We start from the raw sequence: 16,343 nt of genomic DNA on the forward strand, positions 1-16,343 counted from the left end.
TAAATTTTTTATTAACACAGCTGTATATTGTTAAATATGAGGGGGCAACCTGTATTTGTACCAGTGTTTCCACGGGTAACTCTGCTATCGCGGCCGCCACGGCGAAGAACACAGAAGTTATTGAATGCGACTAACTCCAGTTGGTAGAGTAATAGCGTGAGACGGAGCTGCTGGACCTGGGCCAGAGATGTGACCCATTGCGAGAATATCATAGTTCATAAAAATGCAGCGCAGTGAAGATACAGACGTTTCATACACACGCCGTGTGTATCCGCCGTTCGACCCGTGCTGGACCCGTTCATAATGATCAGCCGTCTCTCTGTGAGTAGCGTCCATCACACTCCCTCTCGCAGTTATAAACAGCCTATGTGACAATACAATTAGTTTTGGTTAAAATCAACAAATAATCGTGAGAATAATCGCGATCAAAATTTTGATCAAAATAATCGTGATTATCATTTTGGCCATAATTGTGCAGCCCTACTCGGGTACATTCACAAAAAGACTCTAGGTTGCATTTCGGCGAGAGTTACGCTTTAACTTCAGCTGCACTTTACCATTCATCTTACCTTGAAATTTCTTTGCAGCCAGTATAGTCTTACATTGCCAGACCTATCTCCACAGCCCTGTGTCAGCAATGGAGTATGGGAAAAAGCTTTGGCTTATTTCAATTTCTTTAAGCCAATTACATCTGACCTGGGCAGTGCTAAGCCCCAAAAGTGGAGATAGTGAGTGGGGAGGGACAACTGGCGTATGATGTCAGGCTTTATCTCAGCAATGTACATCCGTTGAGCCAGACAAGTATGGACAGGAAGAACAATTACAGTAACAATTACTGTACATGTGGAAATTTGAGCATTGTATTAAGAGAGAGAAGAAATAATTGGAATAATCTTTCGGAGAAACTTGAAGGGTAACTACTGTTTTTTTCAACCTGGACCCTATTTGTGTGTCAAAGCGACTGATGGGAACAACAATCTTTATCACCATGGTCTGATATAATGTCAATTACTGAAGTCAGTGCACCAAACTGACAGTCACTCCCATGATCTCACCCTTCACACTCTCTTGAGAACATGACCCTGGAAATCTTCCACAGAAGCAGCTGCATGCTACCCTCTTGATTGGGACATCTTTTCCTCATGAGAGAACTGCATATTGGACACCACGGGCCAATTAAGACAAAGGGAGAAGATCATCTGCAAATAACAGAGGCTGATCTAATGTCATCAAACTGGACTCTCTCCAGACCTCAAGTGTGCCTCAATATCCTGTCAATGAATATTGCAAACAGATGTGATTATAGTTTACAACGTTGATGTAATGCTGCACAAAAAAAGCATGGTGTGATTATACTATTGCCGCCAGGCACTACTTCCACATGTGTGCCTCACGGCAATATCTAGCCATAATAGTTATTCGTATCCTGGTAGGATATAGGCAGGAAGCTATGCTACTTTAGGCAGCGGCCATTTGCTACAATATTGGCATCATCCATCATTGCCACACTGACAACCAAATGAGGAACCATGTTTATAAGTTTATAATAATACATTGGCTATATTCTAATTCAAGCTAATTTACTGGTCCGAGATCAACTCTTACTGTGGATCTACTCTGAGGTCAGTCCTAACTCCACTGGCCTTTAGCCAGCGAGCTACGTCTTTAGAAAGCTCTCCTGGAATATGACTACAAATTGTAGTGCTCGCAAATGAATCTGTTTGTGGTCAGAAGGCATTTGGCTAATGGGAGGCAAAGCCCACCACACCCATTTCCTCTGCAGTCTGCTCCAACTTCTTTGTTCCCCTCCCATCCCTACGACAACCACAGTGACTTCCTCCTTCATCCCAGGCCTTCCAGCCACAAAGCGCCCTAAAAATAAATCGCTGGACTTTTCCTGAACGCAGTTTTGTCACCATTGTTCAGACATCGGCTGTTTAATCGTTCAGCTCAATTCGGCTATCAGTGCAAAGGCGAGTCAGTGGGTCAGAGCATCGAGGATTTAAATAAAACTAGTGCGAGATAGATGAGATAAACAGGTCATGTCAAATGGGGTGGAGAAGTTCGAGTTAAAGACATAACATCATAGCATTCCTAGACCTAACAGCTTCAGGAGAAATATTGTGACTCATTCATGACATAGCCAAGGGACCAGTAAAAATGAATTATTATTTAATGATAAACAAGTGCAATATCTATGTGTTCCGGAGCCTGACAAACAGGCTGAATCTGCCCTGCGACTGGGTTCTTTATCTCAGCCCCGAGTGAGTCTGCATAAGATTGTGAAGTTCTAGCAGGGAGAAGATGCAAAGTCGTTGAATAAACACTGTCAGAATTTAGGGTGTATAGAGTCTCTTGTGGAATAAAAACAGGCTTTTGAAGACAAGCTCACAGAGCAGCAATATTAGATATGAATTGAATATACGTCCCACCTGTTTTCCACACTTCTGTGATAGAAACTTGGTCATGACAATGCTACTTTGATAATTGCATTTGATTTTCTAAGGGAACGTAGATTAACTGTGGCATTAATGGCTGAAAGCATATGACACAGAGAACTGTAACTCAACACACTGCCCCTGTACCTCTATTAAAAATCTAAATTATATTGGAACCACTGGGGGAGGGGGGACTGTCTGTGTTTGCTGACTTAACAATTCCTACAAAGTGTTACGGCAAAAGTTAAAGGGATAGTGCAACATTTTGAGAAGTACACATATTTGCTTTATTGCCGTTATATCATGTTTGTATAATCTGTACAAAAACAAACAAAATAAGCACATAGTTTTACAAGGAGTTATGTGCAGGACTATTTCTAGACCTGACTGATGCTGTAACTTTTTGGAGTCTACGCTGATTGCCTTGTAAACACACAGTGAAGCTAAGAATCAAGGTAAAGTTACTGCGACAGGCCAAGAAATAGGAGATGTAACATGTTAATTAATGAGCTTTATATGTGCAGCATTTTGTCTTTTGGACTGAGCCAGGCTAGCTGTGTACCCCTGTTTCCAGTGTTTATGCTAAGCTAAACACTAGCTGTAGCTTCATATATATTTTACTGATATGAGCTAAGCATATTTCCCATATGTTTAGCAATTTAAAAAGAAAAGGACAATGGATATTCATATAAAAAGATTAAAAAAAGATATAATTATATGATGCAATTATGTTATTTTATTATATATTTATACTTTGATGGCCATGCATTTCATCTTAGATCCTTTCTTCTCTAATCAGAGGGCTCCACTCTTTGCACATGTTAACTCCATGAATATATCTATTAACACTGACAAATTGAAATCCCTTAAGCTTCCCTCTCTTCAGTGTAGGTGTAGTAAGTCGGACATTTCCCTAAAACTTCCCGCAGAGGAAACAGTTCCTGTTAAAATAAACTATAACAAGCTCCCCAAAGACAGCACTGTAGCTTTTCACAAACTGCAACAAAAAGAAAGCATTAAGGAACACTGTTGAAAACACAGACTGTTCTTTAAATATCGTTCTGTTCAGCATCAGTGCCAGTGTGTACTTAATGAAAGCCCGACGATTGGTCATTTGAGAGCTCAGCTGTGGGGTGAGGGATACAATTGAATGACCTATGCTAGGATTTGGTTGGCTGCCTCAGCCAGCACTGCTTCACTGTGCTGGTTGTGAGTGTACTGAGCGTACTCGCTGGTGTCATCATTCATCAGAGCACTGTCAGCCACCTGCGGCCCAAAACACTGGGAGGTAAGAGCAGTAGGTTCTTCCCATCCTCCCACAGTTTTCTGCCCGCTACATTTGCATGCAGTGTTTGTTGAATATTAGTACTGTCTCTCTTTGGTAGCAGAGTATATTTAGATCTCTATTGCAACAGTTTTGGGGAGGCTAGTCACATCATCTCAGAGACAGTGGAACCCTGTGGTTGGCAATGAACAGCCTACCCACTGTAACTCACAATACAGTAAAGGAGGGTTGGATAAGAAAATGTATAGCTCCACCTGTCCTCTGAGCTGAAATGACTTTGCATTCTCACTGCATCCACGCCACGAGAGTTCAAAAGCAGAACATCGGATTGAAATGCAAAACTCTGCAGTGAAATGTTATTTGGGTGCAGGGTTGTTTGGCATTCTGTGTTTCACAGCACCTTATTTCTTGTTGATAGGTCAATTCCTGCCATCAAAGACTTCACAGTTAGACTCTACCTGAGATAGTGCTGTCCTGTAACAACATCCACTAACAAGCCTGCCATCTATGACGGCACACATGGATGCAGATAGAAAGTTGCATGTTCTCATACTTACGCAAACACACACACACACACACACATCTGAAGGCTGCAAGAAGCATGTGTTTTCACATGCCTGGAGGGGAGATGAGGTGAGGCAGCGAAGAAACGACAGTGGGGGGAGAGAAAACTTGATCTGTAAAGAGGGGAAAAGTGAGATGAAAGAGGTGAAGGGAGGGATGACGAGCTCTGAGGTCAGAAAGAAAGGGAGGCGGATGGAAAAAGGGAACGGAGAAGAAGTAGAAGGAGCGAGGGGGTTGCATAATACGTGTATGTGATGAAGGGTTTTCTCTGACGCCGCATGTGGTGTAGCAGGGAGCCAGAGAGGTCAGAGACAGAAAGTTAAGCTAAATAATGTACACAAGAAGTGGCAGCTGCCAGAAAAATCCAGTCCGTCTTTCACAGAGGCCTGCAGGATACATTCTAACTAGCAAAACACTCTACAGGCAGTTAACTTCTGCTTCATTATTTTAAGACAGGGACAAAGTGACCAGGGCCGGAGCTACATATTCTATTCAGGGGACAAATACACCATTAAGGTATATTTAAATCACAGTAGTTGTCTACTTTTACAAAAATGAAATGTATTAATAGCCGCAAATAGTGTCTATCTCAAAATGAGTTATAACTTATTACCCACTTGAGGGATCGTGATTTCTTCGGAGTTTATAAAAACGTCCAGAAGGACTGAATTACAGTAAATGTTACATATTAGTGGAAAGCTCATTAAGCCTATTTCATCAGGATGCTGCAGTTACCTGCTTCTAAAACTGAAGTTAATATTGTGTTGGCTGGCAATATAGCAAAAATGGTTGCTTCTGTCATTGTAGAAGCAACGGGTCACTTGGTTCACAATGAATTAACTAAAAAGGATGACTGTATACATTATTTGTGGGAAATTTCTAAGTAGGGCAGATTGTAGCCTGTAATTGACAAAGCAGCAAGATGAAAACCCCTTATCAAGTCTGAATAATGTATTGGCACCAAGGGTAAGTGTAAATACACTAGCCTCTGTTTTTTACCTCCAATATCTCTGTTGGTTACGTATACAGGTATATTTAAGCTAGTAGGAGAGCTGACTATATATATATATATATAGATAAATAATATATGGCCAAATTGTGCTTGATAGATTATTCATTTTGAATGTGTGTAAGATCAAACAAATATAGGAGACAGCTGATGCAGTATCTGGAATGTGAAGTTTGTAAAATTCCAACTTTCTCAGCTGATGACCGAATTATTAGGTTTCTTTGTTTTTTACATCAAGTCAAGACAGTTTTTTTTACATAGACCAAAATCACAAATTTGCCACAACAGAATGCAAACATGGATTCGGGAAGACGCAACTAAACACTGGCAGGAACTGGGTCACGCAACCCCGTCTCTCTTAAGAAATGCATCGTAGAAATGTAAGGAGCTATGAGATTGTAATGAGACATGAAAATATTAAATTCTAGGCTATTGTTATAGTTGGATGAAGAGAAGGGCTACAGTGATTAACAGTGGAATGAATACATACATAAAAATTCCACAATCTCTGTGTGAAAGACATCTGTAAACCATTTTAGCCTGTGGGGTGTCTGCTCTAAGATGGAGCTGTCTGATAATAAGGGATCATCCTACTACCTAACACAAGGTAACATTCTTCTGTGTTAACTTAATACCAGAACCCATGTCTTTATCTCCAGTATAAACCTGTCAAATTTCAATGAAAACAAGTGTGTACACAAGCAGCTGATGCTGATGACTGTGGGTAAAATCACCTAAGCAGCCTGGGAAAACTATCTCAAATGATACAACTAATGCTGGATAACTAGCACTAGAGTGCCTAAGGCCTTAAATAGCCTCATAACAAAAATCACTGCATGTTGTGACATCGCTGAAACCATCCACCAATATAAACCCACTACTACTACTTTGGCAGTTATAGAATACTGGCCCTGATGAGGTCTAAGACAGAATGTGCTCCAGGAAAGCACAAACACAAATCTGTACATGCACAGGCATGCATGATCCGGCAAAATAGGCGGAGATACTGTAAAACAGGATACACCAGTGACTAAGAGAATTAACACACAGTTCTGTTCCTCCAGTCCCCAGCAACATGCAGCCATCTGAAATAAAAGTGGAAATGGCCCTTGCAGGGAGCAAAGGAAACCCTCTCAACAGTTACATAAGAGAAAAGGCCCTGAGCATGTCTCTCTCTCTAACACACACAAAAACAAACCCCACCTAAGCATGGAGTCGCACGCCTACGCATACAACAACAACAACAACAACAACACACACCTGACAGGCAGACACATTCTTTGGAAGAAACAGCCTAGGGAGGCTCTGACACAACCACCTGCTCAGATTCAGTCAGATGCACTACTATTTATTAGAGCCCACTGCATCCTAGAAAAACAGCATTAGCAGGTGGCTGCAGTAATTCACAGCAGATACCTGCTTGTATCTTGGCAGGAGAATGATGTTGAATGAACACTGATAAATGATTCCAAGTCGCCCGTGGCTCAAAGTGCGGATTTAACATACATGCAGTTACTTTAAGGCAGACCTATTCCCATGGTTTGTCTCTGGCTCTGAGATAAAAACCCTGGGAGAAACAAATGCCACATATTCACAGTGTGTTTGACAGAGATATCACTGGCCGCCGCTATTCAATCCTCACCAAATAATGAAGTCGTCAAATGCAATGACTCACACACCCTGACAGATGAATTCTGAAAAGATAGGAAGAGCATTTGAAGTGTGTATCAGAGTGAGAAGGGTGTATCACAGGGGCTGAGGCCTCAGAGGCAGACATAAATAGAATATATGTACTTGTGGTCAAATTGTAGCATATGAGCACAGGTGCTCCCTACATTTGTATTAAAAGAATGTGCATGAGTAGTTGTTCTTTTTCAACATTGCCCTACTATTTGCCCAATTTGCCACTGTCTGCTGACTCATGCGTTCATAATAAATCAATAGAATTGCATAATATGATTATAACCAGACAGACCTAGGTTAGCCCAAACTTAATCATATAAGATTTCTCATGAAACTCTTAATCTGCGTGAAGCCCTTAATAAGACAGTCCCCCTCTCTGACAAGTTGACAGCAGAGCTTCGGGCACAGCATTAGTAACACACAGGGAACTGTCCTCTCATTGGCATAGGAATTAACAAAGCAAAGTGTGTGTTATAGAGGAGAGGAGAGGAGAGGAGAGGAGAGGAGAGGAGAGGAGAAAGAGGACAGTGACTGGGGGAGAAATCCATTTAAATGAAAGGGAGAAGAGAGGCGTCAGCATTAGCAGTTAATCCACTGCAGTGAGAATGCTTTCTCTCTGCCTGCGGCCTCGAGGCTCCAATAGTCATCCTAACAGGACGACTGTAACATACACTGCACCGTATCACAAACACAAACAACAGATCTGATCCTCCTGACATGAGATCCATTCCATATAAACAATGCATGACTTACCAGAAATAAAACAACAACACAAAGATTTAAAGTTGAAGCACCATCCATCCGTGTGACTGCACTACAGCTGCGTTACCATGTTATGTCATACTGTACATATACAGTGTATTTACGTATGCTACCTCCATGCTCAAGATGCAGTCATAAATCCCAGAATGTCAACCCGCTACAAATGGACTCCCCTCGCCATACAAACACACACAAGACATTCCCAGTGCTAGGAGTACAAGGTCCCTAACCCCAGGGGAGGGCCACATGACACAAAAGTGCACATACAAAGGGAGCATCTCTCTACTCCCCTCTGTTTCTCTCCCACCCCTTTTCTCTCTCTCACCCACACACTTTCTCTATTTAGCTCACACTTAAAAAGGCTGCCTAAAGATAGATTCAAGAAGATGAACAGGAGACAGCAAGTGTCATGGCAACAACATGCAGTGGCTCACAAACACTATTTAGACCAGAAAGGAAAAGTTATAATCAAAGCCTAAATGGAGTAGTCTCACCTCATTAAAACACAGTAAATTTCAATGCAACGACGTGCCAAGATCAAAAGCCCGGGGATTACTATTCAGCGGCTAAGTAGACAGCATCTCTCATGAAAATGGACTGTAGAAAATGTGAGCTCCACCCACATGGCTTTACAACATTGTTAAATTACATTGACTTTATATTTCTTACATATTTTAGAGGGAACACATGAATTGCTAATGAATATGAATTTGTAATTTTGATTGCTTTGAAAGAATGAAAGAAAAGAAAATGAGTTGGTGAAACCTTGCATGTGGGACTCAATAGAGATTCAATTGTAAATAGTGTTCAGCCCTGTGCATCGCAGTTCTGTTGTGTAGGTATAGATGTTGGATACAGCCCAGAAATTCTGGTAGTTCACTAGCCCGTCAGGATGTTTCAGAGAAACTCTGCATCTCCTACCAGTAGAATCCCCCGGAGGCCACTTGCACATCAAAGCACCAATTCTGAAATGCCTGGTTTCACTTCCTGAGTAGTATAACTCAGACGTACTCTGAAGCTAATTTTACACAACTGACAGAGGTGCGTTACACTTCTCATAGATTCCATCACACTAGGTACATGAAAACCATTTATTGTTATTCCTCTTCCTGCGTTTGTCTGCACGCACACTTGTCAGATTAAAAAAAACATCTGAAATATTGGGAGTCCAATTCAGGATGACTAATGGACTAACAGCTGACACACACTGGCCACGTAGGTGTCACGCAGCGTAAATACGAGACTGATCGTGCACATGACCATTCACACCGGACATATTTCTACTGCTCTCAGCTCTCTCTCCCTCTCTCTCTCTCCGATAGAAAGGGGAAAACTGTTGTAATTGTAGCCTATATGTGGCTGTGTGTGTGAGTGTCCCTCTCTCTGTTTGTTTATTGGTCTCTCTCTCCGTGTGCCTGATGGCGTGTCTTGTTGTGAGAAGTCAAGAAAGCCAATATCACCATGAACCTTGTAGTTTTATTTTTATAAAGTATCTGGCTGCACTGTGACTCTTCCTGTATGCGATTAAAAACCTGACCTGACACATACGCTCACGTCTCGCGCAACAAATAGAAGAGGCGCCGAAACTATCGCTGCAGCACGCGGGCTGGCGCGGACGCTACGCGCCCGATGTCAACGGACAGCTTGGATAACATGGGCGCCAAAATAGAAATAACTGCACTACTCTGCTAACGTGTGTTTTGGCTGTTAGAGTACTGGATGGATACATATGGTCACCATCTTCACATATCAGTTCCTTTATTATCTGATCAAACATTGAGCAGTGCACCGTCATCACCATATTAAAAGTTATCAGTGAGAGGTTATTTATCAGTCTTACTCCTACTCTATTATATGTCCTATTTTCTCATATACATCTGCTCATACATGCGACAGGTGAACAACGTCCGCGTGACATGTACGTGTGTGTGTGTGTACAACTTTTTGGAAGTCTGTACATACTGGGATTTTTATAAATGACTCTAAAGGCCTTGAAAGCCTGACAGAAACAAGAGTAAAAGTAGTGTGACCAGATGAATCTGTATTCATGGGTGTGTGTTTATGAGGGTGTTTGTTTGACTCACAATGTTGACCTGCAGAGGTTCGGAACCAGGTCTTAATAGTCTCCTCCTCCTGCAGCTACCGGAGCCTCCAGACCGCAGACGCACCGACGATGACGACTGACCCATGACTGGGGGGACAGACACGTGCAGACAGACGGGCAAACAGAAGATCAATTTAACAAACACACATCAATCAACAGTCTGCATATTCACAAAGAATAAAAATGTGCAAGAGTACCTGACTGAGGCAGGAGCAGCGCCAAGGCAGTGAGAGTGCTGGGGGGGAGCGGCAGGGAGCGACACCGCTGTAGAGATGCCCTTAGTGGGGGCTCTAACGGTGACACACCCGGGGGGCGAGACAAGGCCTAGAGGGTACTGAGTAGTTAGGACATCGCCTGTATTCCATACAGAGTTACTTTGATGCACACGTCCAAGGTTGAATGCACACATTCTCCTGCCCTTCACATTAAAAAAAATCCACCTTTCTGCCTTGTCCCCTTTTTGCAGTGAATTAAAGTATTTCACATCCAGCAAGTCTATTCTGGTGCATCAGTCGGTGTGCATGCCCTGCAGCAAACCATGAGAGACTATACATCATGCCAACCGGGCGGTCTCTCAGGTTAAAATGAACTGACTCTGAGTTAGGGCAATGAGAAGTAGAGCTTATGGGAGCGATGAGGCAGAAAATTGGCGACAGAGAAAGACTAAGAGTGAGGGAGAGGGAAAAAGAAGCCACACAGAAAGAAAGACAAAAATAAAGGGTGAGGGAGAGAAAAATGGAGGGAGGTGGGCTAAAAAAGAAAAGAAAAGCAGCATCCGGAAATACAGGCCTCTGTTTATGGGCCAGAGCATGTGTGCATTGTTGCAACAAACAGTGAGTGGTGTATAAATACTGGGTTAGTACTGGGCTGCCCTTCAAAGTCTGTAGTGTGTGTTTGATTCATTATGGGCTTGAGCTATATTTATCAGTGAGTTGGTGGAGCCTACTAGTGAGACTCTGCCCTCCAACTTTCATTTTTTCAACATTAGGATTTGATATATTTATGCCTGCTGTCTATAAATACATGTATTCAGTATACAAGTGTAATTGGTATTTATGGGACTGCTTATTTCTCATTTGTATATCAATGTTTGTATATTAATTTGACATCTTACTCTGTGGTGCAGCTCCGTGGACTGCATCTCCCTAGTAACACTGGTCTCTATAACAGAGCAAGGCCTGGAGCGAGCAGCCATCCGTCCTTGCCCTGGAAAGTGTTGCATGGTGGGCGCAGGCCTGCGTCTCCGCCGGCATAGTGAGCCAACCTCACTATAATGGTCGTAGAGATCTCGGTCTAGGTTGGGCCTCCGCAGGTCCAATACAGCTGAGGCCGGGCGAGGACGAGGGCGGCGCAGGGGCTTGTGAGGTACAGAGGTCTTCTCTGTGCTTGAGTGGGGCATGGCTGGGCACAGCTGTCTTACACCGCAGCCTGTCTGGCTGGCAATCTGCTCACACAGCTGTGATTGGCACAGATACTCAGCAATTTGGCCCAGATAAAGGTGCAACAATGCATTTCTTGTGTTGGGAATTGGGAGGAATGTCTCTAAGGATTCAACAAAATATAACTCATTTCATTTAAAAAACGATTCCACTAACCATGAGCTCATGCTCCTAATTGCTAGGCATCACTAGCTTGCCACAAGTGCCAAGGAAGCCCCTGAATGGCAGTTAAAGCTTAGAGAATAAACAGAAACACAATAGAGAGGTGGATTTAACATGTAAACAGTTGCTGATTAGGGAGGATTTTCCTGGTGCCATACTTTCTCCTAAATTATTGTAGGCCTGCACATTAACACCCTTCTCAAAACACAGATTCACATAGGCCTTGCATAATAAACCTCTATGAAAGTGTGCTGAGTATGGAGATGTCACATCTCATTTTGTCATCAGCAGTTAGAGCTAACATGTCCTGACTCGGTGGTGTGACTAGAAGGGGATGACTAATGCCTCCACTGGAGTGAGAAGGGAAGGGTGCCGTCATGAAGTGCAGACGTCACAGAGCTCTATTGCTACTGCAGACACACACAACCAGCATGATGGGAAATGAGAAAGGGTTTCCTTGCATGCTACAAAAGGCTGGCTAAGCAGGAAGGGACAAACTCTTCTATTATGCTATATTGTCCACCATTGTAATCGCTGGCTGTTTCCTCCTCTCTCCAACAGAGGGGGCAAAAGGACAACTGTAGAGTAGGTGCCCAGTTCATGTCCTCACAGGCTGGTGTCTGGACTGTTTGGTTTCTCCCTGACAGTTAGTGAACCACACCTATAGGACTTGTATAATGATTCAATGAGTAACAGCTCTGGTATTATGCTAGTTTGTTGTAGATGATTTTAAGAAGCAAAAGAATGACCATGGTTAAAACAGTTACATAAATGGTATTTTGAGCATCTATGCCGTAATTACATGTTGCATGCTTTTGGCAATGTTAATGATGTGGGAAAAGCCTGCAATGGAATTAATGTGAGACACATTATACATGAAAATGTAAAAAAAAAAAACACACACACAATAGTAGTTCGGCAACACAAATTACTGATTTCTTTAACAAATGCATTTATTAAAATTCAGTAATTGGTAATTAGCATAGCTCAGTTTGTACTTAAAGTCACATACCTTAAATATTTCCTCTGTGGAATCTGATGCTGGTACGCTATTGGTTGTGCTCTCTTTATCACCTTGTTGTGATTGGACATTCACTTCCTGTACGTGGTGGGAGTCAGGTGGAGCATCCCTGGAATCCTGCTCATTTCCTGTCTGTCCCTCTACCTTTTCCTCTTGACAGAGACAGTTTAATGGATCCCTTTCAAACTCTGCTTCGTGTTTAGTCCCTGTGGTTGGCCCTGACTGGGAGATGTGATTCTCCACTATGGTTGTGGACCTGTGGTTTGTCTCTCTGTCTACATGTTTGTCTGTGCCCTCATAACTCTGAAGGCCATTGACAGGTTGAGATCCTGAACATGCCCTAAAGGCTTTGAGGACCACCTGTGGGGATCGTCCACCAGTCACAGGTGCTGGAGCCTCGCTGTCAAAGCTACTGGAGTGTGAGGATTTAGCGGTTACTGGTGATGATGGAATAGGCTGGGATTGTTGGTGTTCTTCACTGTGAAGTGTCAGGGACACACTGTGAATGTTGTCCACTGTGGACTTGGGCACCTGTGGGGAGCTCACCGGTGTCCTCTCTCCCTCTGGAGGAGAGAAGGAGTGCGATGTTGTCCGCCATTTTCTTGCTGTTTCTGCTACACTGTTGAAAAACTTGAACAGACCACCAAAGTGCCCCTTTGGGTCAGAGTGTTTCGGGGGCGGTGGTTGAAAGTCTCTAACACTCTCAAAGTCTACAGAACCATAGTCTGAGTCCATGGTCTTGTCCCAAGAGGGAAGCTCTGAGTCAAAGCTCCTCTCTGAGTAGACAGGGTTGGCCTTCCCCAAAAGGGAAATCCTCCTCAAGTAACTCCACACATCTTTGTGCCTCCTTCCCCTAGCCTGGTGGGTGCTCGGGCTACCTTTAATGCTAGGCTCTTCACAGCCTGCAGCTGTTTTGTTACAGTTGGTTGAGTTGTTGTGGCTTCTTTTAGTATAGCAAACTCTTTCTGATGGTTTACAACCATTCTGAGCCACAGAATCTCCCGGTACACTGGGCTGGTGGCCGTCTATAGGAGCTGTGAGGTCAATGTCTTCGAACGAGCAGTCGAAGTCTCCTGTGTAGCCAGCGTAGGAATGCCTCTTGCCACGTTGTCTGAGTGTGCTCTTGCTGGGCTGCTGAGGAGTGCCAATGTCCCGGCAGAAGGATTCCTCGTCCACCAAGGAGCTGCTAAACTTGGCAGTAGACAATTTACCTGTCTTACCTCTAAACACAGAGGGGGTCTTAAGCTTCTTGAAGGAGCGAACTTTGTCAGCAAACGAGAGTTTAGGGATGGAAGCCTCCCCGGGCAGGATCATGGAGTGGGGTCTGCGCTCCAGCTCTGAGACAGCTCTCTTTCGGTTCAAGATCTTCCAGATGCCCCCTGTGGCACGGGGCCTCCGAATGACCTCCTGTCTGTCTTTGACAGGGGTCTGAGAAGAGGCAGCCTGGGTCTCTCCTTCCCCCTCTGCAGACCCTGGTCCAGCCTCCTGAATATAAACACTGCTGGTCTCATTCTCCACATCCAGAGAAACATTAAACACTCGGTTGACAAACCCATTAGGGTTTTTGATCACAAGGGCAGGGTTGTCAGTCTGTTCCATCCTCTCTCATTCTACAGTGTCAGCTATCAGCTCCAATGGACATCATGTCTCTGGCCTCTCTCTCTCTCTGTTTCTCTCTGGCTCTCTCTCTCAAAGACCTGGAGGAACAAAACCACATTTTAATTAATGGGTTTGACATTAAACAGACTGCCTTTTCTTTTCATTTCACGCTTGTTCTGTCTCACTCTGCCCGTCTGTAGATGTAGGCCATGAATGCAAAACGTAAAATTTTCTCAGTGGACGTTAAGCTGCATTTTATCTTCACAGGAGGTCAAATGTTCAATAACAGTCAGCGCTACTTAAAGTAAGAGCCTTAGAAGTCTTATTTTATGATTCTCCGACACAGGCTTTCGTACCATGAGTCAACAGTCACAAAAACCCACCGTCCTCCCCCCATATTTGGTCCATATTATCCAAAGTAATTATTTGAGACAAAGTCCCCCATCCACCATTTAAACCAGGAGGCTGTGTTGTCATGGAAACACTCACTACAGAGACGTCTGGTTATTTCAGGCCTGCTCCGGCTGCGTGACATCATCATAGCTCAGATAAGCTCCTTCTGAGGAGGAAGATGCTCAGTGAGTGCTCCACTGCTAGGCCTACATGCTAATCACCCACATTTCATAATCCCTTTAATGTATTGAAGCATCCTGTGTAACTGGGGCCTCCAGCTTGCTTCTTTAGTTGTTATGAGCTCCTCACCAAAGATGTGTTTAATTTAATAATGTCACAATTTAATAAATGCGTATTTTACTGATAAGCTTTTTTAACAATACTAGAAAGTTGGTGCTCAATCATTCTAAAAATGAGAAAAAGAAAAAAAAGTCAGTTTACAAGTAATGTAAGGCTAGCTAGTCTCGGATCACACATTAGCAAAATTTTGGCTAACGCTATATTTTAGCATTTAAATAACGTCTCTTTGATGTTGCTTGACAATTAATATTGACTTCCTCCTTGGTTATAATGTCATAAGCAACTAAAATTTACAGATAAAAAAACATTTGTTGTTTAGTTTCCATAATTCATGCTAGACTGCCACAAAACCTACGTTAACTAGCCATAGGAACTAGCTAGCATCTCGGTTTCTATCTTCTAAAACTGACAGTTGACTTCATTAACCAGTGACAGGTTACGTTTGCGTTGGGCGTCGTTTTTTTGAGTTTTTTTTTTTTTTTTTTTTTTTTTTTTTTTTTTTTAAATATGGCGATAATACAATTTGACAACAACATTGCAGCTGGTTGTCGAATTCTGAACATTAAAGGTATGTGTGAAGTTGCTTTGTAATTCAGTACGTTACAGCGTTAGTTAAACTGTTGCCGTGCAATACAGTTATCATTACCTTCTGGAACTTGCTTATCAAGTCAAACCCGCGAAAACTAAAACGTATGTAAGGCTATCTCCTCTCATTACTTCCACTCAGCAGTTAAAGCTGTGGACTTACCCCCAGAAAACTTCCCCCGTTTTAAATGGGCATCGTCGTTGCTGTCCGTCCGTAAAGCCAATAAAATGTGCTTTCACCCCGGGCTGAACGCATCCAGTGCAGGCTATTTCACGGGCTTAACTTATATCCCTGAGTGAGGCTGAAGTTGTTTTGCGCACCGCGACTCCTTCGTAGATCTCTCGTGTATTTGCTTTTTGCGGATAAACTTCGTCAGCTTTCATCAAACTGAGAGAAACTCCCGAGTTAGCGACCGAGCGGTGAACTCTTGCCCTGTAAGCTCCTGCAGACGCCGACACTCTGATTTGTGATAAAGCTCTCACGCAGACAGAGCAACACACACACACACACACACACCAACACACCCTTTACACACTCCCTCACACACACACACACACACACACACACACACACACACACGCTCAAACACACATAGCTACACACTGTCAGAAACATATGGAATTTGTGATGATGTTAATTTAAGTGTGTCTGCTGTAATATATAGTACGTTTAGAGATACACTACTCGTGATTATACATTAACTATAATACATCATAGACTTTTTTATTAACCGTGCTTTAATACTTTTATTGTTATCCATTAAGTCATTCAAATCCTAAACCATTTCCCATTGCCATTATGAAAAACATTTCCTAATGTATAGCCTATATACATTTTTCCTGTCTGTTTAATTGATTAATAAGTGAGATTTTTAATGGGGCATCAGTGAAAACAAATAATTGATTGAACTCTGGTCTTACTAGCTGATCCTCCTCTGGGATTTGTGTTGAATGTGAAAATCCTTCTATTGAAATGGCACAATGGGGAGAGGGAGCTGG

General features: G+C 42.9%; 1 protein-coding gene and 2 long non-coding RNA genes across 3 annotated transcripts in view; 2 read left to right on the top strand and 1 right to left on the bottom strand.

Annotated features, from left to right (window-relative positions):
* Positions 1 to 15,818, bottom strand: part of LOC116696802 (rho guanine nucleotide exchange factor 9) — a 45,681-nt gene extending 29,863 nt beyond the window's left edge. The window contains exons 1-5 of the mRNA XM_032527985.1: positions 15,508 to 15,818; positions 12,459 to 14,164; positions 10,960 to 11,301; positions 10,043 to 10,169; positions 9,826 to 9,932 (exon numbers count right to left, since the gene is read on the bottom strand). Of these exons, the coding sequence (XP_032383876.1) occupies positions 9,826 to 9,932; positions 10,043 to 10,169; positions 10,960 to 11,301; positions 12,459 to 14,066 (2,184 nt within the window). The 5' untranslated portion in view covers positions 14,067 to 14,164; positions 15,508 to 15,818. The remainder of the gene's footprint in view (positions 1 to 9,825; positions 9,933 to 10,042; positions 10,170 to 10,959; positions 11,302 to 12,458; positions 14,165 to 15,507) is intronic.
* The window catches only part of LOC116696805 (uncharacterized), a 451,372-nt gene that overhangs the window by 22,563 nt on the left and 412,466 nt on the right, over positions 1 to 16,343 (top strand). The window lies entirely within an intron of this gene.
* Positions 15,271 to 16,343, top strand: part of LOC116696807 (uncharacterized) — a 21,818-nt gene continuing 20,745 nt past the window's right edge. Inside the window, exon 1 of the long non-coding RNA XR_004333840.1 lies at positions 15,271 to 15,327. This is a non-coding gene — a long non-coding RNA (uncharacterized LOC116696807). The remainder of the gene's footprint in view (positions 15,328 to 16,343) is intronic.

Source organism: Etheostoma spectabile, chromosome 10, assembly GCF_008692095.1.
Source record: "Etheostoma spectabile isolate EspeVRDwgs_2016 chromosome 10, UIUC_Espe_1.0, whole genome shotgun sequence".
Lineage (NCBI taxonomy): Eukaryota > Metazoa > Chordata > Actinopteri > Perciformes > Percidae > Etheostoma > Etheostoma spectabile.